The sequence below is a fragment of the Lepidochelys olivacea genome (assembly GCF_965140295.1).
Source record: "Lepidochelys olivacea isolate rLepOli2 genome assembly, chromosome: 2".
NCBI lineage: Eukaryota > Metazoa > Chordata > Testudines > Cheloniidae > Lepidochelys > Lepidochelys olivacea.
Window position 1 is genome coordinate 227890189 of NC_140412.1, and position 25393 is coordinate 227915581.

Genomic DNA, 25393 nt, shown 5'->3' on the forward strand with positions numbered 1-25393 from the left:
TTTAACCTAAGCTGGTAAAAGTAAACTTAGGAGGTTTTCATGCAGGTCCCCACATCTGTACCGTAGAGTTCAGAGTGGGGGAGGAACCTTGACTACATCCAAAGTTGAAGGATGGACAAAGCTATAGTGACAACTGCAAGGTAAAGCCCGTTCTACAAGCAGGCTCAATTTGGGCCTCAGGAAGCCTCTATACCTCACATAGTTCCCATCGTTAGAGCCCTGCAACTCTGCAGATATCTACTCTATATCCATGGACCATTTTTGCGGATCGCAGATTGGATGCAAATACAAATTTTGTATTCATGCAGGGCTCTACCCATCATGTACCAGAATTATTTCAAGGGTCAAATTCTAGTCTCAGGTGCATCCATACCAATCTATTTACAAAAAGAAGGCAAAAAATGTGGTCATCTGGCGCAAGAAGTCAATGCATGGATTCAAGTGTTTCAGCATCTCAGATGTCCAATGAAAAATTACATGAAATAGATAGTAAAATGCCCACTGTAATGTCACATAAATGCCCACACAGACACCAGCATATGCTTGAGTACTATAGGGCATGTGAACATAAGTCAATAAGATCAACAGAGGGGTCAATTATGTAAATCTATAGATCAGAGTATGTTGCTGGTAAAGCATATTGTGAAAGAAGAGGCAGACAACCTTCAACATAAACAGAATTGAATAACATCAGGGGCATCAACTGGGTTAACCATGGGCATAATGAAGGAAGATCTTAGTGGTTTTTTTTTATATTACACTCATCAACCTATGAATTCAGGTGCCAAATGCCCTGTCTTGTTATGTCTTCCAATAAAAACAGTCCCTTTATTCACACCAATAGTATATATTTTCTGTATGCAGCAATAATTTCAACAAACAAACCAAAAAACTCTAAACCTGTATCTTGCTGGTGAGAAGGAAGAGGCACATCACTTTTGTAACTTTTTATTTTTGTGAAGCATTCAGCTATTGTGGAGAAAAGTGCCAATATAAGAAACTGTATGGATAGACAGATTGTATAGATAGACAGAAGTTAAGATCAAACCATTAGATTATTAAATAAAAGTCAACAGTATTTTTTCATCAGTAAATGACAAGCTGCTCCTGAATTCACTATACAGGCTATGATTTTAAATACAAATTGTCTTGGCAAACATCCAGGTGACTGAGTATCAAATTCAGATATATTAAAGAGAATTGATTTATTTTAAAGATGTGTGAACCTAGGTTTTTTAATTTAACTTCTATGTGTGGAGGGGAGAGAGGGGTTGTTATATTTTTTAAAAGACTGAAGTGTAGCAGTAGCAATATGAAGCTGTGCAGTTATGTTTTACACAGCTTCATAAACTGTAGCCCCCTGTATAATACAAAAATTCTCCCTCCATAATTTTCAAGTTGTGCAATTGTTGTTAACAATTCTACAAATTTTAAAACACCCTCTGCAGCCACACATCTTAACTGGGGTACTGTGGAGTCCTATGAGGCACCACAGAATTGCAATGCCATAAAACTGCAGTCCACGGAATACAGAAAAACCTAACTGATGTGTATTTTGTTGCACAGATATGAGCATGAATGTTTAGTAGTTTAGAATTCTTATATTTTATAAAATTTCAAACTTGCCCCGTCACTATTCCTTAGTATGGTCAAGTGATATGTAATATTTTATGTTTTAAAGTTTAAGCCATGTTTAGTTGTGTGGGGAAAAGTCTTATTTTTTAAGATAGGAAGAATATACATTTTGCCACATGGCTAATTTAATAGCATGGACTATTGTGGCCAAAAAGGAGAATTTTTCAAAATGTTACAAGAGAGTGAAATTAGGGGATTATACTGATTATACTAGTCTTCATACTAGTCCTTACTCATAAAAGTAGTTCCTTTGACTCCAAAAGGAACTACTAGCAAGAATAAGTGCAGGATTGGGTCCTTATTTCTGAAAGCTAAGATACATTAACAGTGATGTAGTTTCCATATCACAATTATCACAGTTGGGAGCATTATTAATTGTCTGCTCTGTGAATGCGCCTACAGGGAGTTCTAGTATTAGTGGCAGAGAATTGAATGGCAGCACAAATGGATTGGAGATACGCTGCCAGGGAGCTGATGAGGAGGAAATAAAAGTCTAAAAGCTAGTTTGAAGGCAAAGGGTCTCATCCAGATGGTTACGTGCCTCCAGCTGATCTCCTGAAATCTGTGGATTTGAGGGGGTCAAATCCTCTTATTGTGTGTATATGGCAGGGCAGATAAAATCCCTTCCCCAAAGAAAGAATTCAAAGGGAACCCCATGATGGGAACATCAGTTTCCAGGATCTTAGTTAGATATTTTCTGCATAGGCATAGAGGCATAGGCCTCTATTAGGATTTATATTGCAATATAAAATGCTTATTTTCTATAGCCTTCATCCTATTGAAGATGGTAAGATCCTGCAATTATCAGCCAGCAAAGAAAAAGACAACTGTCTTTATGTAAACAGAAAGTCTGTCGGTTGTGCATTTAACTAGCCCTATGATTAGTAGTTTCCCAATATTCCACCATCAAGAGCAGCACAGAGCTCTCTGGATAGCTCACCTCTAAGACTAGCCTGGAGCATGCCTGTACTCTGTTTCAGATTCAGTCTGTTTTTACCCATTAATGTTTTTATGTCAAGTGTTCTAACCATTTAAGCTGATTTCACAAACTGTTACAATAGATAACCATTAATGTCTGGATCACAAATAAGCAACTTTTACTTAGATTGCCAAGCAGGCCAAGGCTTTTCTTAGTGATATTCCAGGAATGCAATACTCAAGAAAATGAGAATATAAGAATGGCCATACTGGGTCAGACCAATAATATGCTGTCTTCTGACAGTGGCCAATGTCAAGTGCTTCCAAGGGAATGAACAGAACAGGCAAGCAGAGGGATGTTGTCCATGCCCATTATCAGAGGCTCGGGACACCGAGAGCATGGCATTGCATCCCTGACCATCTTGGCTAGTAACCACTGATGGACCTATCCTCCATGAACGTATCTAACCCTTTTTGATCCCTGTTATAGTTTTGGCCTTCAAAACATCCCCTTGTAATGAGTTCGACAGGTTGAGTGTCTTTTATGAAGAAGTACCTCCTTTTGTTTCTTTTAAACCTGCTACCTATTAATTTCCTTGGGTGACTCCTGGTTCTTGTGTTACGTGAAGAGGTAAATAAAACTTCCTTATTCACATTTCCCAAACTATTCATGATTGTATAGATTTCTATCATATCCACCTTTAGTTTCTTTTCCAAACTTAAAAGAGGGTTGGAATGATGATCTTTTAAGGGAGAGAGTCCCTGTCCCAGAGCACCCTTTATTCCCTAAAATGACAAAACTTGCTTCTGCTATATCTCCTCCTACCCCAATTACCTCCTATCTACAGATTAATCAAACTCCTCCACAGAGTGTGTTGACCCTATCCTCACTGGTAGGGGAGGTTAGCCAGAGTCATGTTGGTGTAACAGCTGCTACTCCCAGCTGTCAGTGTAGACCCTGGTTGTTGGTAGGGTAAGAATCACATACACAGCTGGGGAGGGCCAACCTGGATCCATTCTGATGCAGTGATTCCCATTTCTGGCTCCAATTAGAATCTAGTTTATTGGCTTTCTCTAGGGAGAGAGTGACAATATACTGATGCTCCATATCTGAGAGTCTATTTTCCACATCTTTCATTTCTCTGTGATCTCTATTTTAGAACCAGTGGCATGCTGCATAAGTATAATCTTGGAGGTGGCCTCCCACTAGTAGCAGTTGCAGAGTAACCTTACTTTGCAAACAAAACCCAGGACATTCATATTTTGCATACCATCTTCTCCTTTTTACTTCCTCCTCCTGTTTTCCTCTCCTTTTTTTCTGTTCCCTGCTCATTTTCTTCCCTTACCCCAGTTCTTCCTTCCCTTTCCCTTTTCTCTTCCCCTTCCCCTCCCTCAGGCACTTCTGCTTTCCACTCCCCTACATTAGCAGACCCAGGATTCTTCCTGTTGAAGTGGTGATGACCCAAAGATCTTCTCAGAATGCTGGCAACTGGAACACATCTCCACAGCTCTCTGTTGTCCAGTTGACAGTCAGTATCAGTTCCCCATTGCAGTTTTTGGAAGCCAGTAGCAGAAGAGGAGGACTAGCTACTGCCTGACTGTCAAAAATGCTTACAGCAAGACAGCACTAGTGGAGGTTCAGACAGCTGAGCAGGCAAAGACAGCTGACTATATCCCAGGGTTATACCGAAACTGGAGTGGTCCCTCAAAACCTGGGACATCCCCATAAATTGTGACATCTAGCCACTTTAAGCAGGTGTGGTGGCTTCCCTGGCACTAGGTTGGAAATATTTATGAAGTCTGGATAATAAACTAAGCAATGAGGGGGCAAATCCAGCTCTCATCTCTGTGAACATAGCAGTTGCCCCAACAGTGAAACTGGCAGTTTCACTATGAAAAGGGGGTGGAGATGGGATTTAGGAGGAGGGGTTGTAAAGGGTGCACATCCCCTATGCAGCAAAGGGCCTAGCATCACGTGTAGTCAAAGAGTGCAGAAAGGCAAAGAGAGGGGCCTGGGCAGGGTTAGAGCATTCACAGCTAGAGGCTCCAGTCCTCTCACACATGGCAAGAGCCATAATGGGCTATTTCAGCCATAGAACCGAAGTGGCCTTCACAAACAAGATGCAGAGCCACTCTGGGTGCTGGGTAGAGAGGCGAACAGATACTCTGCAGTGATAAATGCCAAGCCTTTTACTTCATCCAAGTGCAGGATCCTAACATTGGGCCCTTAAAATGTAAAATGCCCTCTCCAGTCTCCTTACAGATAATGGCTGTCGGTTAGTCCCTACTACAGCTTCTGTAAAAGGAAATGATCAGAGGGTAAGATGAGCTTAGAACTCTGAAAATAAAACTAAAAGGATCACAGTAATATCAAACTTGGAAAATCCATCTTATATTGTTGATAACAGTCACCCAGTAGATTTCAAAACAATATGAAGAAGGCACTTGTGCTGTAGTAAACAAGTCACGTTACCAGATCTTCAGCTGGTGTAAATCAGTATAGTACCAGTGAAGTCATTAGAGCTACACCAATTTATATCATCTGAGAATCTGGCCTTTGCTGTCCAAAAATCTGTTTTTTTTTATTTTAAGCCTGATAAAGATTTTTAATTTTTTAGAACTCTATTCCCCTCTCCCTCCTCAGCTAAATTTCCCATTGGCTTTGCTCTGGTGAATAACTACAAAATACCGTAATTATGCTTTTCACTGAAATCTGATTTATTCCAACCAGCCATCCTGGACTCTGAAAGCAAGTGACACTGGTGCAATCATGCATAATCAAAGTATGTTACATAATAGCACTCCATAGTGAATAAAGCCAGAATTGTTCCTCATAATAGCAGTATGAGGCAAGTGGAAATGAATTGAGTCAAACTGTATGCCACCATAAGAGTTTGCAAACCAAAGAACAGCTGAATAGCCAAGTCATCTGATGACAGTGAGACTACATGATAAGCAGCAGTGTACCACTGCTCAATAGTATAAAGAAGGTAGGCACTGTGCAAGGAGTCCTAAAAATACAGAGGCATGATTTTGGAATTTAATTTGTACTGCGGTAGCACCTAAAGGTCCATGTCAGATCTTTCTTATTAAAATTTCTATAACTGACCCAACAAGGGATGCCTTTTACCATGAACTTGGGAGGGCATAGTTATCTTGTGTTCACCAACTTTAACTGACTCGCTACCTCCTAAATAAACTCTGAGGGCCAGAGCCAATACTAGTACACCCATGGGAGGTTTTGGATTTCAGCTAAACCAAGAACATGGAACTGGGACAAAGCTTCACACGTGTTATAGTGCGAACTCTGGACATTAACTAGGCTATTTGTTTAAGGGTTCCTTAAGCCATTCTTCTATTTTGCAGCTTACGGTCTGAGCACTAAAGTGGAGTTTTCTTTTATAGAGCTGTGCATCTGTGTTGTGTTTATGGAGATTCCTGGGACAGCACAGAGGTGATTCCTCATATTAGAGCAATAAATTAGGTTACTAAATGGTAATATTGTACTAGTGGGTAATTAACTGGGAATCCTAGGTTGATGAAACCACACCAGTGCACATAAGGTTATATTGGTCTTCCTGTCCTTCTGCACTTCACTATATTGCTCTTACCCCCTTCTGCTTCTCTCAGTGCATTATTTGCCACACATTCAACTAATACACAGTTATACTGAGTGTTCAAATCCTTCTCCACCTTGACCTTTCACTACTGTCCAATCACACATCTCCTTCTGAGTCACTGCCATGTCAGATTTCGCATGTCTAAAACTGAGCCTTTCTTCCCATTGTTTCTATATTTGTTGACAAAACAACCATCCTCCTGACACCCAAGATAGCAACCTCTAGGTAATCTTTGACTTCTCTCTTTCCTTTCCCCCCCACTCATCAAGTCCCTGGTATAACTGACAGTTCCCCCCCCGCCGCCCCTTTATGATATCTCCAGTAGTCATCCTTTCCTCTTTCTCTCCTCCTGAAACACTAGTCCATACTCCAGTCATTTCCCACTGTGATTACTCTAACCTCTCTATTCTAATTCTCCCCTTCTTTGAGTCTCAACTCTGGCTTACACTCTTTCCAAATAACGTTCAGGCATTTTCTTACTTTCAAAGCATTCCACAACTCCACTCCTGCAGCATCTCTGTCCTTACTACCTCCTAAAACTCTACTGTAATCTACCTACACACCACACAATCTTCCCTCCATACTGCCTTTTATCTTAGAGACAGAATATGCTCTCAGGTGCGCCTGCAAAAATCTGGGGTAATTCTACTATATCCATTGAGTTACTCCAGATTTACACTGTGAAATAATAGCAGAACTTTATCCTTAGTGCTCTCTAAAGCCTCCCGATTTGCATACATCAAGCCCACTCTCTCTCCTCTTTCCAGTCACTTCTGAAAAACAACCTGTTCTGCAAACCTGCTGGTAATATCAGCGTGAGATGCTTTGTTCACTGCACTGTGCCCTTTAGATTGTAAGTACGGATTGTCATTTTTATCAAATATATTCTACCTGTTGTAAAGGACCATGTAGAGTTATGGCATTATATGAATAAATAATAATCATAGTGCTCTGTGGGTTATTCTGTTTTTAATATGCATGTATAATCAAAATTTATGAGTGCCTCTAAACAGAAAATTGACACCTTTATAATTCATAGCATGCTGCATATACATTTTAACTCTGAGGTTTGAACCCTACAATTTACTGTACAGCATATGCTATAATCAGAAGCCTAATTTTAAAGAAGCTAATGAAGTCTAATGTCTAATGCATGCTTTTGCCACCACTATTAGCCACATGATAGTAATATAACCATGCAGTAGACCCTCAGAATTACGATCTGACCAGTCAACCATACACCTCATTTGGAACTGGAAGTACACAATCAGGCAACAGAGACACCCCACCTCGCCAAAAAAGAAGCAAATACAGTACAGTATTATGTTAGCCATAAACTACTAAAAAATAAAATAAAAGCAGCATTTTTCTCCTGCATAGTAAAATTTCAAAGCTGTATTAAGTCAATATTCAGTTGTAAACGTTTAAAAGAACAACCATAACATTTTGTTCAGAATTACAAACATTTCAGAGTTCTGAACAACCTCTATTCCCGAGGTCTTCGTAACTCTGAGGTTCTCCTGTAAGTACATAAAGATGATATCAAAGAAAGCAGTTTTTGTTATACTGTATAATATGAGAGAAGTACTTTTTTATTGTAAGGAGACAGCTCCGACCCACTTTAAATGTTTAAAGGTCTTGCATGTATGACACCGTAATTACTGCATCAGTTATCACTCAACTTGCATGAAGAGACACTAATTAGGATTCACATACCTGCTCACAGGCAAGTGGAAGAACAAGTTTACCTGAACAGACCAAGAAAAGAAAGGCAGGTAACTGCATCTCATTCTTACTGATCAGCCTGGTACATTTTCTTGCCGTATTTTTTGCAACTGTTTCAGAATTGAAGTATTAAGCAAAAGAAACAAACAAAATTAGTTGAAACTTTTAGAAAAACTGCTGGTTTTGACAGCCTGAATGTCACAACATAAATTGTTAAACTAATGAGCTACAAACCCTTGTGTGATCCTGTACTGAAAATTACCTGAAAATTACTACTACTTTACACTTATTACCTTAATCATAACTAACTGGTGGCTTTCCTTATTGTTTGTTTAAATTGTTCTCAGAATGTAGAATTTAACTAGCTCAAAACCACTAAAAAGGCTTGCAAATATCACTTTGTCCGACTCACTATCAAATACAATCACTAAATATTTAAATATGTTAAGCTGTTGGGACCCATGATTTTCATCAGAATATTGATTGTTCCTCTGAGAATCCTATGCAGAGAGTAAGCAAAACAATCAGTGCTACTGCAGGGAAATATTTCTGCCTTACCCAGTGGGTGAACCATGGTTTTTTGGGGTGGTGACGGGGAGGTTGGTAAGACTTCATTTGAGTGAACTCTGCACAAACACAAAGATTTCTCTCAGTGACTGAATTTTTCTGCTCATGGGTGCCAAATAAATAAGTGTACATACCATAAATATAACCTCCTTTACTAGAGCCTGGAACATCAGCCTCTTAAATAGACACAGTTGTCCAAGTTCTGCCCTGAATTACCCCCATGTAACCTCACTGACTTCACAAAGGTTCTGCTTGTGTAACTAAGGGTAGAGATTCTCAATGGAAAAGGCCATAAAAATTGTGTATACCTAGATGCTTTTTGTGATGTTACAGGTCTGTGGCCTGTAACATTTGAAAAGGATCAATTTCTTCATACATTGACTCAACTATGGTATGATCTCAGATAAATCCAATATATAAAACTAAAGTTTCTTCTACATACACGTTTCAAATGTGCATTTTAACCCCCCCTCCCGCCCCACGTTCTGTGTGGGTTGACCTAACATCTCTCACTTCTCCTCCTTTCCCCTCTCTTCTTCCCTGTCTGTTCTTCCCCCTTCTACATACACTCCTGTGTGTGCACAAACATTCTCCTAAACTACTTCTATGAGGGGAGGTGCCCACTTTCTCATGTGACCTTCAAATCCTTCTCAATTTTTTGAGCCTCACCTGCTGTAGTGATCTCACTCTGTGCAGTTTCTACACCATAGGCTGCCAAAACTTAGAATGACAACAAGCTGTGTTCTCTACCCCTTCTGCAAGAAAAAAAAAAAAAAAAAGTTAAAACAAAACAAAATATTTTTTCTGGGTCGCTACATCCTCAGAAACAGCCTAATCCACTAACATGTAACTTCTGAAAAGGGCAGAATACTGGTGGTGTGCAGTGATCCATGAAAATGTTACACTTATGTGTTAAGGGTAGAATTTTGTTGAATTTCCCTAAGAACATTTTGATAAATTTCTGTTCCATTCCTTTAGACTGGTACAATTGATGAGAAATGTGAACATCCTGGCTCACAGGCAGTGTAGAGCAAGTTATATTGTATCCTCTGCTATAAGAATCACAGATTTATTTTTCTGATGTATAAAATATGCCTTATTAACATACCTCGGGTGCATGTACAAGTTTAACATACCATTTTTTTACCTCTTATCTAAGATGCAAGAGTAAAAGGACATTCCACAGATATCACCAGGCACTCAAACCTCTCCACTCAAGCAAATATTTTAAAAAAAAGAGATGGGTCTTATACTGTGCCCTAATGCGCAACAGAATTGGGCTTTGTCAGATGAGAAAAGGAAGTGAATTTCAGAGTCAAGCACACTGTACTGAGAACACCTTCAAGACATATAAATAAAGGTTATCAAGTGTCTCAGCTAACCTCATCTGCTACTGTAGTATGTGGAGAAAAAGAGGCAGCAAGAACATTATAGATCAAAGTCAATTTACTACCAGAATCTCTTCCCCCAAACAAACAGCATCGCCTCCATTTTATCCAAACTGAGCATCAGTCAGCCAATTTGTTCTCAGCCAACCCCAGTCTCTATTTATCATCCAGTCGTGAGAAAAATATAACAGAATTACGTATCATGTACATACTGATGACACTGCATCTTAAATTATTATTATTTGTTAGTGCTGGCAGAGTGCTTGGCACTGAGTAACCCACAAGGAGTTTACAGTCTGGCTTAAATAAGACGGGATGCAGTGGTAATGGAGGAGGGAGGTTTATGCAAATTAATGTAAAGAGAGAGTTTGCTTTCAAAAGCCACACATCATGCTAGTTCCATTAATTCTGTTATATTGAATGGAAGGTTATAAGATCATTTCAGGCATGAACAAGAGTGGGCAAAGGAAGCACTGAGTTGGGCATTGTTGGCAAACTTAAGTGAGGAGAGTTGTTAATTATGCAATAAGAAGCAAGTGTTGCTACATAAGCGGGTTGGAATTCTTCAGAGCTTCATTGGGGAGGAGGAGAACTGTAACATTCTTTTAAATTGTTACATTACTTAGTTTTGGTGAGTCTTGTTTACAAGCTCCTTAAAGGGAGCATGTGACCAGGCCCACATAAAATGTTATTAATGCAGGCACATAATTTTTCTGCACTCCAGCACTCAGGATGGCAGCAGAAGAGGCAACTTTTTGATTATATTGCATGATCTTTTCTAAAAACATTGGGGTAAATTGTGCCTCGGTGTTACCCAGAGCTCCCTGCTAACTGGCCTGATATGATAGAGGAGGCAGAGGATGGGGCAGCATAGGCTTTGTTTCACCTCTTCCCTACCCCTCCTCTATCCAAGGGGTTATACCAAGAAGCCGTACCTATGCTCTAGGAGGTATGACACCCAGGAGTGCTAGTAAAACCTTATTTCCTGGCCCCAGTCAGGACATGGGTCAGGATTACACCAACATCTCACATTACAGGAGTCAGAGTAGTCTGGCTCCAGTAGTTACTGTTAGAGGGATGGCTGTTTTTGTTGATCTCTGTAGAGCTGACAAGAGGAAGAAGGTTCCATGAACCATTCTTACCTTGTGTATTCATGCAGGTGCAGGCCACCTGGGTGTAGCTTGCTCACTTTCTTTCCAGTGCACACTGTGCAACTGACAGGATGATAAGGTCCTATGAATGTAAACTTTCCTTCTCTGGCTTTCAAGCGGATTTCTCTGGTTTTGGTCTTGTGCTATACAAACATTAGCAAGGATCTATGAGCTAATTTTGAAGAGCAGATGGTTTTAAAGCTTTTCCTAGAAATCAAATGTTATTTAAGATTTTAAAAAGTTACATCTCTAGCTGAAACTTGCAATCTGGGTAAAACCAATATGCACATTTAACAGTTACCAACTGAAGGACTGATCCTACAGCCTTTGGGCACCGAGGCTGTGCCATATGAAATCAATGGTTCCTTCAGGTGAGACAGAAATACATACCCTGAATAGACAGTATGAGCTTTAGAGATATCCAGTGTGAACCATTAAAAGGACCAAACCCTGGCCTCACTGGAGTCAGTATCAATACTCCCACTTACTTCACAGGATGAAAATTTCCCCCCCATATATAAGAGGAGACTTCCAAATCCACATTACACAGATGTTAGGCTTTGCGCCATGCCTAGAATGTTATCTTTTCCCCTATTTCTTATGGCTGTTGAGGAGAATGTGGGCTGTGATAGCTAAGTTTAGGGGCAGTCCTTTGGTTTATGTTGTATTTTTAAGCTGGCTGGGTGCCCATAGTTATATTTTAAAAATCTGAAGTGATAAACAATAAATAAATAATATAATGCATTACTGAGCAATTAAAGCTGCTACATTGTCCAAGGAATATTAATCCCTGTTCTACAGGGTATTCAAGACACCATAGAGATAAACTGATCTTCAGTAGGGAAGTATACATCCAGAAGGTTCACATATTCAATATTTATTTTGATACTGTTTTCATTTCATAGGGTATGGATATGATTTCAGCATAAAGAGGCACAAGTTTATGATTTTTCTATCGATTATTAATAACTAATAGACATTTTGCACTCACCACAGAAGGTAAAACTACCTAAAACAACATCCACATTGTGTATAAATCATTCTGCAATGTTGCAAAGCCCCTCTTAGGTTGTCTATTTGCCATAGAAAATAGCTTAGGATAGATTTACCACTTCAGCAGAAGTTTAAAACTTTTATTCAAAGGCTCTGTGTATAGCACAGATCTTACTTGGTTGAGGTCACTAAACTTCACCTTTCCATTTGAGTTTTGGTTTCCTTTACTTTAAAACAAAATAGAATGAATGCTATATAAGACCATATGCTATACAGATGCATGCTGTGTAACATCCTTACTTCTATGAAGAAACAGCATAGTGTAGATTTATAAAGGCTGTTAAGCATTTAGACAGCTAGGAAAAACTGGACTTAGCTGCATATTCATTCAGTGACATCACATGGGGTGTGCATTCACCAGTTGATACATGTAAACTGCTTGGGTGTGCATATACACTAATCCATTGTGTGTGCATATTGAATTGTGTATCTACATGACTGGACTTCTTAATTTTATTTTTCTTTTATGAAAAAATAAATCAGGAAAATATTTCTTACTATCTCTAGGCCAACTCCTGATGCTGCTGCCCAGCAAGTGTGGGACCCAGCCAGGCTGAGAGGAGAAGTTACTACCTGGGTAGGGCCCACAGAGCTGCTCCATGGCTGCCCAAGCCTTGCCCACTCCTCAGACTCTGCCCCCCCCACACACACTCTCCTACATTGCAGTAAGAAAAGGAGGACTTGTGGCACCTTAGTCTCTAGTCTGCCACAAGTCCTCCTTTTCTTTTTGCGGATACAGACTAACACGGCTGCTACTCTGAAACCTACATTGCAGTGAAGTTCTCAGAGTCACACTGGAAGGAACGCAATGCCTCTCCTACCTAACGTCCCTGAGGGAAGCATCCAGCCAGATGAGTGAAAGATAGTAAAAGAGAAAGTGGCCAGCTACTCTCCCACAGCAATGGAGTCACCTGACCGCCTTGAAGTGGAGTCTTCAGCCACCATTGGGGCTTATTGGGATCAAAGAATTTCTCCACTCAGTGGGCAATCAAAGTAGGGAGAGAGCATCACAGGCCTCCTGGAAAATCCTCTGTAATACCCATAAGTGCTGCTTCGAAGACTCACACTAAATCCCCTAATCCAGCGGTTCTCAAACTGTGGGTTGGGACCCCCACTAGGGCTGGCTTAGACTTGCTGGGACCAGGGGCCAAAGCTCGAGCCCCACTGTCTGGGGCTGAAGCCTGAGGACTTCAGCCTTGGGCAGTGGGGCTGAGATTACAGACTCCCTACCTGGGGCTGAAGACCTTGGGCTTGGGCTTTGGTTTTACCCCCCCCCCCCGCCCGGGGCAGGGTTTGGCCCCCCCACCCAGGGTGGCAAGGATCAGGCAGACTCAGGCTTCGGTCCCACCTCCTGGGGTCATGTAATAATTTTTGTTGTCAGAAGGGGGTCGTGGTGCAATGAAATTTGAGAACCCCTGCCCTAATCCATGAGCTCCCTCCCATCAGAACCACATTTTGCACAGATCTTGTCTAGTAGAGAGCTTAGAACGACATAGTTAAAGGCAATAGTCCACAAGTGAGGAAACCTAAGGAGCTAATTTAAGAGACACTCTCTCCCTGCTGGAACACCCCCACAAAAAACATCAGCGTTCAGAGCTTTTCACAGCTCACATCGTTGCACTCCTAAACTACTCCGAAAGTCCCGAGGAACTGGTGATAAGTACAGACCAATTATCTGTATTGTTAACTTTTAAAACACATGCGAATCATGATTACAAAAAACACCAGCACAAATTTCCACTGAAAATGTCATTGAAAAATACGTGAAATGGCAGAATTATCAGACTTATGAAGAAGATGCATATTCCTGGCATATATGTTCACTGGGAGATAATTGCCTGGGCTTGAATTTTCAGTACTGAGTGAGATCACAGTCTTTATCTAGGTTATAAATATGAATTTAGACATTTATTTAATTTTTAAAGCAAAACTCCTTCTGTAAAAATGTTCTCCTATCAAAGATAATATGTAAGGAAGTTCTGTTTCTTATACTTTGTAATCGAGTTTCACAAGCCTTCCTTACATGATACAATCTAAGCTGGAAATGCATGCTGCAGATTTATTGCCGATTACAACTGAGAATTTTCTCACCAAGATCAAATACTTCTCTCCAGTTCAGTCTGGGCAGAATATAGATAGAACATTTCTGTTGACACAAATGTACTAAAACTGTTCTAGAGGGTAATGTGGGGAAAATATCAATTGAAAAATTGATAGTAACTTGAGTTGATTAATGTATGCATTGTTTCAGAGCTGCATGCAATCTTCTTGGCAATAATTCTATTTCCCTACTTAAGCCAACTTGCCAATTATCATTATGCATAACTATGAAACTGGGACAAAAAAAACTTTGATGATAATGTTTACATCTCATCTGGTATGCGCATAAATTTAATCTAGTATAACAGAAAACCCAAAAGCTGCCCTTTTATTACCAAAGTAGTAATGGTTATCTTGCGGAGTATAATCATAAACCAAGTATTTTTACACTGTTAACTTCTGAAATGTTTTTTTAAAACATATGAGTGAACAACAGAGCTAGTGGAATACTGCAAATACAGTGTTCATAGATGTTCATTTGAATTTCAAAAATCTGTTTGGTTCAATCATATTAAAGTCCCTATTTATTTGCTGTTCAGGAACATTTGCATGGATGGACTTTTGCATGCATACATGTTTGGGGCATTATTGTTCTTCCTTATGAGGATTACTTATATCCTGCAGTTGGTGAATCAGACTCTTAATGATGCTACACTTGAGGTTGAGGGTTCCAGTTTTCCGCAGGCTCACTTATGTACATCTAGTGGTCTTTGGCAATGACTTTACACTTTGAGGGCAGATTTTGACTCTTTATGTAAACCACAGCTGACTTAGGAACACAATATTGTTTTGCGGTGATGTCCTAGATCGGAGTGGGCAAACTTTTTGGCCCGGGGGCCACATCAGGGAATATAAATTGTATGGTGGGCCATGAATGCTCACAAAATTGGGGTTGTGATGCAGGAGGGGGTGAGGGCTCTGGTTCGGGGTTCATTGTATCATTACAATTAATTGTGGATGAAGGAAATGGCCCTTTGCTGATAGCAGACATTGGCTGAAGAAGGTTAAATTGGATTGTAATGCCATGCAAAATGTGTTGAATCCAGTGACAGAATTAAAAACAAACTATGAAGCTGTATATAACACATATACAGGGTTAATAAACGGTATAACAGCAAAGCTGCATGTGGCTAAGAGTGCATTTATACATTTCTAAAGGCCTGTCCTGTTCTTTATGCTTTGCAGGAACTCATAGAAGAGCAGCAAGAAGAATTGAAAAATCGGGAAATCATTTCACCTGTGAAGTTCAGTGAGTGGGCTGCATGATTGTTTATGCTCCCAAAAGGGGTAGAAGTGTTAGAATTTGTAGGAAATACAGCACAACTCAGCAGGAGACAGGAAAACCTCTGGTGTGTAAAATGTCTGAAGTTTAGAAATATCTAGATGTATGTGGGAGTGACTTTACCTAGTTATTGCACCTATGCCTACAAAGGTGCATAGTTTTGTAAGTGTGCTGTATGTTTTCCTTCGGGAGGGAGAGTTTCCTGGCAGGTGGCCACAGTCTACTGCTCCTGAGATAGCTCTCAGAGACTTTTGTCACAGAGGAATGTAAATACCGTTTTCTTTTTTTCTTTTCTGTTGTTACTTCCCTCTGTTTTGTTGCTTTTTGGTTATTTTGTAACTTTGATTCCATTTATCCTGCCTTTTCACAGAAGCTGAAGAAGAAACTCTACATATTAGTTTATTTGTTGCAGCTGTTGGTTCATTGTTTGTTCCTTTTTATGGAAATTTTTTTAATCAAAAGTTTTATTTTTTATTTCTGTGCCTATAATATTTTCCCTATGGTTTCTATGGCAGACCAAACAGCAGACCCATTTTCATTGCTGTCAGAACTGCTAAGGGCACACTGCATTGTGGGATGATGTGTTTATGATGAGAGATATACTGGCTATGTGGCCTGTCAGCTACTCACTCACACTTACTTCTCTCAGGGGGATCCCTCCTTTCCAGCAGCCACCATCTATTTCTAATGTCATATACTGTGTGTTGGACAACTGCCTGGCCCTTAACTTGCTTTCTTAGTGTGCCCCATAGTGGTGCTTAGTGCAGGTCCCTCCTTCATGGTGGCCATGAAAAAGAACTTTCTTTGTTCAGGTCCAAAGTAGCTAGCAGCTCCACAGTAAGGGAAAATTGAGAGCTTCCTGTGACCTGACCCAACCCTGCTGTTTTGTACTTGATGTCCATAATTCCACCATCCTCACACCATCTCCTACTTCCTGAGATGTTTTTAAAACTCCCACTGTTGCTACTTGCTACATAGAGGGATGGGGAGAGGAGACAGTTGTAGAGTCCTTATCGCACCTGCTTGTGTGCCTGTGCCCACCTTATATTATTTCTATGTTTGAATTATTTTTATTTTTTTAATTATTGGAACAACAGTGCATACGCAGACTCTAGCCTCTACCTACAGAATGAGATGTGCATTTTTGAAAATTTAGCCTTTTAGAACTGAGAATTCACTTTGCACATTGGTGAAATGAAGCCACTGTTGAAACATAATATACCAGCCCTTTAACCCTTACTACAAAACAGTACGGGGAAAGGAGGTGAAAAATACTGTATTCAATTGAAGCTGCAGGAAAATTTATCAAAGAAGTTGAAATTTGAGACATTGGATTTAACTCTGTTTTTGCAAAAATTACCAAGGATTTTTTTACTAACCATAAGTAATGTGGTTTATATCTCAAAGTTTGTATCTGAAAACCTTCAAGCCGCATACTGCACACTAACGGCTTTGGCCGAGAGCTGGGAAGAGAACCATCAGCTGAATCACCAGCACCACTTCCTCAAGAAGCCTGAGTTCTCCTGAAAGTTTCATATCCAAGTACTTACCTTGCTAAGCCTGTGAGACCTGACAAGATGACTTTCTGAGAGGGTTGGCCGCAGATCAGTATCACAGTATATCTGTCACAGATGAAGAAACTACATACAGTGCATGGATCAATGTAATTCATTCAAGGCCATAAAAATCCTCCAGAGAGTGTTACAAATCCCTTGTAAATGCTTCATTTTGTGTTTGGATCTCATTGCATTTAGCTAAGAGATGGGGAGGAAGTCTTGTAGTCAGAAAATTTCCTACCACCAACACATGAAAGGCTCAAAACCTAAGTTATTCCAGCTAAGGTCAGAAAGACTAAATATCTTAATGACAGAAGGGCTTTTGTTGGACAAGATATTTCTCTTCTCTGTTCAGACCACCCATTCTTTTCTATCACCTTGACATCATATTTGAATCTGAAATTTTGTGGATTTCCCACGTTCTTTGTGTCCATTAATATACCTCTACTGCCTCTAAAACACTGACCATATACAACTCCATGGGTATGTCTACACTACGGAATAAGGTCGAATTTATAGAAGTCGGTTTTTTAGAAATCGGTTTTATATATTCGAGTGTGTGTGTCCCCACAGAAAATGCTCCAAGTGCATTAAGTGCATTAACTCGGCGGAGTGCTTCCACAGTACCGAGGCTAGCGTCGACTTCTGGAGCGTTGCACTGTGGGTGGCTATCCCACAGTTCCCGCAGTCTCCGCTGCCCATTGGAATTCTGGGTTGAGATCCCAATGCCTGATGGGGCTAAAACATTGTCACGGGTGGTTCTGGGTACATATCGTCAGGCCCCCCTTCCCTCCCTCCCTCCCTCTCTCTGTGAAAGGAAGGGCAGACAATCGTTTTGCGCCTTTTTTCCTGAGTTACCTGTGCAGACGCCATACCACGGCAAGCATGGAGTCTGCTCAGGTAACCGTCACCGTATGTCTCCTGGGTGCTGGCAGACGCGGTACGGCATTGCTACACAGTAGCAGCAACCCATTGCCTTCTGGCAGCAGACGGTGCAATACGACTGGTAGCCGTCCTCGTCGTGTCCGAGGTGCTCCTGGCCACGTCGGCTGGGAGCGCCTGGGCAGACATGGGCGCAGGGACTAAATTTGGAGTGACTTGACCAGGTCATTCTCTTTAGTCCTGCAGTCAGTCCTATTGAACCATCTTATGGTGAGCAGGCAGGCGATACGGATTGCTAGCAGTCGTACTGTACCATCTTCTACCGGGCAGGCAAGAGATGAGGATGGCTAGCAGTCGTACTGTACCATCTTCTGCCGAGCAGCCATGAGATGTGGATGGCATGCAGTCCTTCTGCACCGTCTGCTGCCAGCCAAAGATGTAAAAGATAGATGGAGTGGGTCAAAACAAGAAATAGACCAGATTTGTTTTGTACTCATTTGCCTCCTCCCCTGTCTAGGGGACTCATTCCTCTAGGTCACACTGTAGTCACTCACAGAGAAGGTGCAGCGAGGTAAATCTAGCCATGTATCAATCAGAGGCCAGGCTAACCTCCTTGTTCCAATAAGAACAAAATAAGAACAATAACTTAGGTGCACCATTTCTTATTGGAATCCTCCATGAAGTCCTGCCTGAAATACTCCTTGATGTAAAGCCACCCCCTTTGTTGATTTTAGCTCCCTGAAGCCAACCCTGTAAGCCGTGTCCTCAGTCGCCCCTCCCTGCGTCAGAGCAACAGCAAACAATCGTGCATCTGAGTTGAGAGTGCTGTCCAGAGCGGTCACAATGGAGCACTCTGGGATATCTCCCGGAGGCCAATACCGTCGAATTGTGTCCACAGTACCCCAAATTCAAGCCAGCAAGGCCGATTTAAGCACTAATCCACTTGTCAGGGGTGGAGTAAGGAAATCGATTTTAAGAGCCCTTTAAGTCGAAATAAAGGGCTTCATCGTGTGGACGGGTGCAGGTTTACATCGATTTAATGCTGCTAAATTCGACCTAAAGTCCTAGTGTAGACCAGGGCCATGTGTGCTACTGAGTCTACTCCACTTCTGCTAAAATCCTCACCAGTACTTTCATATCCCGCCTTTTTTACTTCCATATTTGAAGGTCCTTACATAGCCCCTTTCCCCTAAGAGTGAGGGATGGTGGGGGACAGACAAACCATTATAGTACAAATCCTATGCCACTTCCCCTCCCCTGAATCAATGTCATATCACCTTCCTCTATACAGACAGAATGCACATCTACTAGTAGTCTCCCACATATTGCCACGCTCATTATGCCAAAGGACCTTCTACAGACACGGAGGAGGGGCTGGATTTGCTTACTGAACAATAGCAAAATACACTAAATAAATACTATGAAAGAATCCAATCTGAGAAACCCTTGTTCACATAGCCATGAAATTTGATAAATGTATTTAAAATATTCACTACTGTTCTCATTTCTGAAAGCATAGCCTTAAGCCTACTGACATTTCATGGTCTGTTAATACAGAACTCTTTAAATATAGAAAAGTACACATTATACATTAAAGACTATGTAGACTCATGCATAATTATACTGTATCAACCTAGGATTGCTTAATGGTGCAAATTATAAATATTGAATATTGAAGACTATTGCCATAAAAAAATACCGCAAATTACATAAACCTATATCTTTCAAAGTTAAATTTTGTTATTAAGTAAAATCACAAATACAATATAGTACAGAAGACATACATGTCTCATGCTCAAAACTTCCCTTCTGAAACTTTAAATCATAACTCATTCCAGGTTATAATGTAGATTACAAGGAAGGTTTCAATCCTGCAAATACTTAAAAGACATGAGTAATTTTACTTACGAATAATAACACTGGAATAAATTGGAGTTTTGTGTGGGTAAAGTGAGCCAGTCTTGGCCTTGAGTGACCACAGATGTAATTATGTAGGTACTGGTTATTACTCTGTTGTTAAAGTTTGGTTCAATGTTTCCACTTAAAATAGAGATTCTTGGATTAAGTGTAAAAAAATAGTGTTAATGCAATATTCAGATTCAGAAATTAAGCACTCCGAAGTATAGAAATTCAAGACTTAAGCTTACTCCCAACATTAACTCAGCAAAATTACACATCGTATACACTTTATGGTGTATTTTAATAAAAAGCAATGATACATTATTATTTACAGGTAGCACTGAGAGCAAGAAAAGAAAAATAAAAAAACTACTACTTCCTAAAAAACCTTAACTTTTGAATTTTCTGACATCTGAGTGCTTGATTTCTCCACCTCATTTCTTTATACCAGCATTTTCTTTTCCTTTTTGTTTTTTTAAAGGAATAGCACATTAATATATAGATATAGATTTGATTGGTTTGGTGTGATTACAGTCCAATAAAACTTGTAAATTTCTTGAACTAGACCAGGATTAAAGTCAGTGCAATTTAGCTAAGTTTTTATTTAATGATGTTGCTACAAGTGAGAGGAGCAATTCTTTATAAAGCTAATTTATCATACACCTGTGTTCCCATCACTTGCCTACTAAGCCATCTCCCCATGACTTAGTCTAATCCAGCGGATCTCAACCAGGGGTCCGGGACCCCCTGTGGTGCTGCAAGCAGGTTTCAGGAGGTCCGCCAAGCAGCACCAGCATTAGACTCGCTGGGGCTCAGGCCAGAAGCCAAACTATTTATTTTTAATTATTTTTTTAAAGTTTCTTGTTCATTGTGCCTGTTCTTCTGTCTGATACCTGTATCAAAACAAAAGTTACTTCTGGGTTCCCAAACAATCTTACATGATTATCTCAAAGGAAGTATATGCTAATGAAAAATAAAAATGTTACATTTATTTCATTTGGTGCCTAGATTCAGAGGACGGGTATCATACCCCACTGTGCAGGGTTGTAGGCTGAAAGAAAGGGAAACAAGTTGAAAACAGAGGGAAATAGTATATTCCAAGTATAGATTCGTAGATTCATAGATATTAAGGTCAGAAGGGACCATTATGATCATCTAGTCTGACTTCCTGCACAATGCAGGCCACCGAATCTCACCCACCCACTCCTGCAATAAGCCTCTCACCTATGTCTGAGCTATTGAAGTCCTCAAATCATGGTTTAAAGACTTCAAGGTGCAGAGAATCCTCCAGCAAGCGACCCATGCCCCATGCTGCAGAGGAAGGCGAAAAAATAGTATATTCCAACTATAATTTTAGGGTGCATATTTCCAATTACGTTTTTCCAATTTGAGCGCTGATAAATTGAATACAAGGAAAGTTCTACTAAATATAAAATGAAAAGGAGTACTTGTGGCACCTTAGAGACTAACAAATTTATTTGAGCATAAACTTTCGTGAGCTACAGCTCACTTCATTGTCACGAAAGCTTATGCTCAAATAAATTTGTTAGTCTCTAAGGTGCCACAAGTACTCCTTTTCTTTTTTGCGGAAACAGACTAACACGGCTGCTACTCTGAAACCTAAATATAAATGTTACAGTTAAACTATCTCCCACTTAGATAATATTGGATCCTTTTGGGGGAGTGGGTGGAAAGGGTATTCACCACTTTTTACCTCTCTTTATAACTTGGATAGAAATATCATTTTAAATACACCACAAATAATCTATTCATAGAGTTGTAACACCTTGTGCTAAGAATGCATAAATGCAAGAAATGCAGAATTGGGCCTACGTATTAGAACGCTATCAAAGTAGTTTGAAAAACATTTACTATGGATATTAGATAATCTATCATTGAAAAGTAGGAGAAAAAAATCCATATGTGTTTTCTATTTCTCTGTTGCATGGCACATACAAATATACATATTTCATGCACGCAGAGACACAATTCATTTGTACATGCAGTCATAAACAGATAAATTGTTACTGAGGATTTTTACAAGACCTTCTGTTACAGAGTTTTACATGAAATACTGTGAGCTTGATTCTGCTATTACTAGCAGTGATGTAAGCCAGGAGAAGCTCCAATGAAATCAATAGACTCATACTGGTGTGAAACTTGTGTACATGAGAATAGAATCAAGCTCATTGTATAAGGAAAATATATATATATACACACACACCTCTACCCTGATATAACGCAACCCGATATAACACAAATTCAGATAGAAAGCGGTAAAGCAGTGCTCTGGGGGGCAGGGCTGAACGCTCTGGCGGATCAGCGGGTCAGCATGTCTGGCTCTGACATGCTGCTCTGAGCAGTGTGTTAAGGGTGCCGGGCCGGGGCCAAGGAGTTGAATAAGGGGCAGAGGGTCTCGGGAGGCGGTCAGGGAACAGGGAGCAGGGGGGGTTGGATGGTTCGGAGGTTCTGGGGTCAGGGTACAGGGAACAGGGGCTTTCGATAGGGCGTGGGAGTCCCGGAGGGGCCTGTCAGGGGTGTGGATAGGGTTCGGGGCAGTCAGGTGACAGGGAGCGGGGGGGGGGGGAGGAGTTGGATCGGTCAGGGGTTCTGAGGGGTCAGTCAGGGGGTGGGAAGTGACTATTAATAACGGAAATGCTCAAGGCCAAAGCAAGTTCAATATAACACAGTTTCACCTATAACACGGTAAGATTTTTTGGCTCCCAAGGACCACATTATATCAGGGTAGAGGTGTATTTTTATAAATATTTAAAGCTTGATCCACAGACTTCCACTGACTTCAAAGGGGTTTGGATCAGGCACTTAGGTCAGAGATCCTGAAACAGTTCAAAAAGTATTAGACTGTGGTGAATACAATACCAGCAGTTTTACTATACTGGTGATAAAAATAAAGCAATGGAAGTAAAATCCCCACATGTGAGGTCTCAGCACCCTGCCCTCTTACACTGTGTAAATTTCAGTTACATATGGAATTATTATTCAGATGACTCTATTGAATTGTTTTTGAATTATGAAATAAATAGGAAGCAGGGACTTTAATTACAACTGCATTTTCTAAAGTGCAGACTGATACACATCAATTGGGGGAAATCTGGCTGTATTTAAGTCAATGAGAGTTTTGCCAGGGACATCAATGGGAACAGGATTTCACTTATTGTACACTAGCAGTGTACTATAATTATAAGCTCTGTTTATGTTCTCTGAGCTTCAGTATCCATATGTAGTTTACACCTTCAGCTTTAATAGGTTTGTGAATGGAACAATTACATTTCAGTCACTGAACAACTTAAAAATAATTATGTCACCATAATTATTCAGATTAAAGCATTACAAAGATACCGTGCATTTTAGTCATTCTTATAACTAACAAGCAACAACCGGAATCAGACCTACAGTACCTTCTCTTGGTATGATTCACAGAATCATAGAATATCAGGGTTGGAAGGGACCTCAGGAGGTCATCTAGTCCAACCCCCTGCTCAAAGCAGGACCAATCCCCAATTTTTGCCCCTGATCCCTAAATGGCCCCCTCAAGGATTGAACTCACAACCCTGGGTTTAGCAGGATTCTCTACCTTATTTCTACAGCCATCTTAAGGAAGGGGAACTAGTACCAAACCTGTCCCATGAATTCTTAGTCTTTAAGGTCACCTACCATGTCAGATACTAAGTGGTATAAAATGCCTTTTAGCAACCCAGAAATGTTTTGTTTAAACATCTTGACAGCCTATAACCTACCCCCAAACTTGATAAATTCGATATCATCTTCCAGGATTGGTCTTGATAGGTAGTGCTTTTACCCCAAAGTCAAATAGATGCGACATACAAGTTCAGTTTTAACAGACAGGAAAACAAATAAAGGTTGAGCATTCCTCTGTCTACACATTGCATAATCTACTAAGCCATTATACCTGAAGCTGAGCAGGCAAACGTTACAGCGCCTCATCTCACCGGCTAACTTTTCTGTAAAACAAAAAGCTGCTGCAACTCAGCAGTCATCTACAAAAATAACCCCAACAGCTTTCAGTTTGTTTCACCTGGCTACAAAGCGTTAAGGAGGAAATCCCCCCCCCCCCCAATCAAAGCAACAGAGCCACTGCAAAACCCCTTCATCTCAGCCGCTCACATCACAAATAACTGTCTCGGGAGAAACTTTTCCAAGTGGCACACAGAGGCAGAGTGACAGAAACAGCAGATCTGTGTAAAACACGCAGATGACCGACTCTCGCTCGTGCCTAGGCAGAGCAGTACAGAGACACCCCCTCCTCCCCGCTCCCAGTGCGCGGCTATGTGGTGATACACGATCCTGGTGCGTGTCCCCCCCCCCCCCCGCCCCCCGGTGTGTCTACCTGACGGAGTGTAAGGGAATGAGCAATGCCAGTTACCGGGGAGCGAGCGCCTTTCTTGCAGAGCGGTCCCCTGAAGACTCCTTTAATGCCACGGTAGTGCCCGTTGCTGAGATGCCTGGAGCTGATGACCAGGTAGCACGCCATGCGGGTCCGGGCGGGCTGAGGACGGGGCAGGGGCTCAGCCCCGCCGTGCGCTGCTTGTGGGGGGGAAACGCGGGCTGGCCCCTGCTCAACACCAGCAGGAGCAAGTGCTACCCCCGCTGGGGACCCCGCCGGCGTGAAGCGGCGACGATCTCTCCCCCAGCGCCCGCCTTACAGCTGCCAGCAGCAGGATGCGCCGAGGGCAGCAGCGGCAGCCCGAGCGCGGCGAGGGGAGCCGGGAAGCGGCCAGTCCGCATGCTGTTCCGCGGGGCTCCGGCAGCTCCGCCAGGAACCAGGGCAGGGCGCAACTTCCAGGCCGGGGGCGGCACCTCGCTAGCCCCGCACCCCCCAGGCGCGGGCACCGGCAGGCGCAAGCCAGGCGGGGGTTTCTCCGCGGCAGCCGGTCCCCATGGCCGGTCCCGCCGCCCGGCGGGGCGCTGCCTGCAGCGGGCTGGCTCCGAGTCCTGGGCACCAAAGTCCTTCAGGTGCCGCCGCCGCTGCGGCCAGCGCCTTAGCGCGGGGCGGGGCGGCGCCGGGAGAGCCCCTCAGCCGGCCCGCGAGCGAGGCAGCAGGTGGGAGCTGCCCCTGGCCGCTGCGCTGCCGAGCGGGCTCGGCGCAGCAGGGACAGCGGCGGGAGAGGCGCACACGGGCGGGGGCAGCACGGCCGCGGCTGGCCCCTGCGTAACGCGGTCAGCCTGCGAGGAGCCCCCGAGCGCCGGCACCATCCTCGGCCCAGCGCCTTGCCCCAGCTCCTCTGCTCAGGACCGGTACTGTCCTCTCAGCCGCTCCCTCCGTGCCTGTCTCTCCGCCCCCCTCTCACTCCTTCCCGCCCCCCTTCCAGGCTGAAGGCAGCCGCCACAGCTCCCCAGCTGGCTAGGACTGAGCTCCTCAAGCCCCCCGGCTGCGTCCAAGGTATGGTATCAAAGGGGGACACGATGGTCTCCCAGCCATTCCTACCCGATGAGTGGCGCTGAAGTGCAATGGGGCCCTTCCCTGTGAAGCAAACCAGCCGGGAATCAGGCTGCTTGGGGGGGGGGGGGGGTGGACTCGGGCTGCTTGAGACGGAAGGAAATTCCTCTCTGCAGCCACCTGGTCTAGTAGCCCGGG

General features: G+C 42.1%; 1 protein-coding gene across 1 annotated transcript in view; it reads right to left on the bottom strand.

The window, feature by feature from the left end:
- ZNF804B (zinc finger protein 804B) overlaps positions 1-24368 on the bottom strand; it is a 344219-nt gene extending 319851 nt beyond the window's left edge. The window contains exon 1 of the mRNA XM_084618848.1: positions 24182-24368. Within this exon, the coding sequence (XP_084474974.1) occupies positions 24182-24289 (108 nt within the window). The 5' untranslated portion in view covers positions 24290-24368. The remainder of the gene's footprint in view (positions 1-24181) is intronic.
- Positions 24369-25393: the final 1025 nt, after the last annotated feature.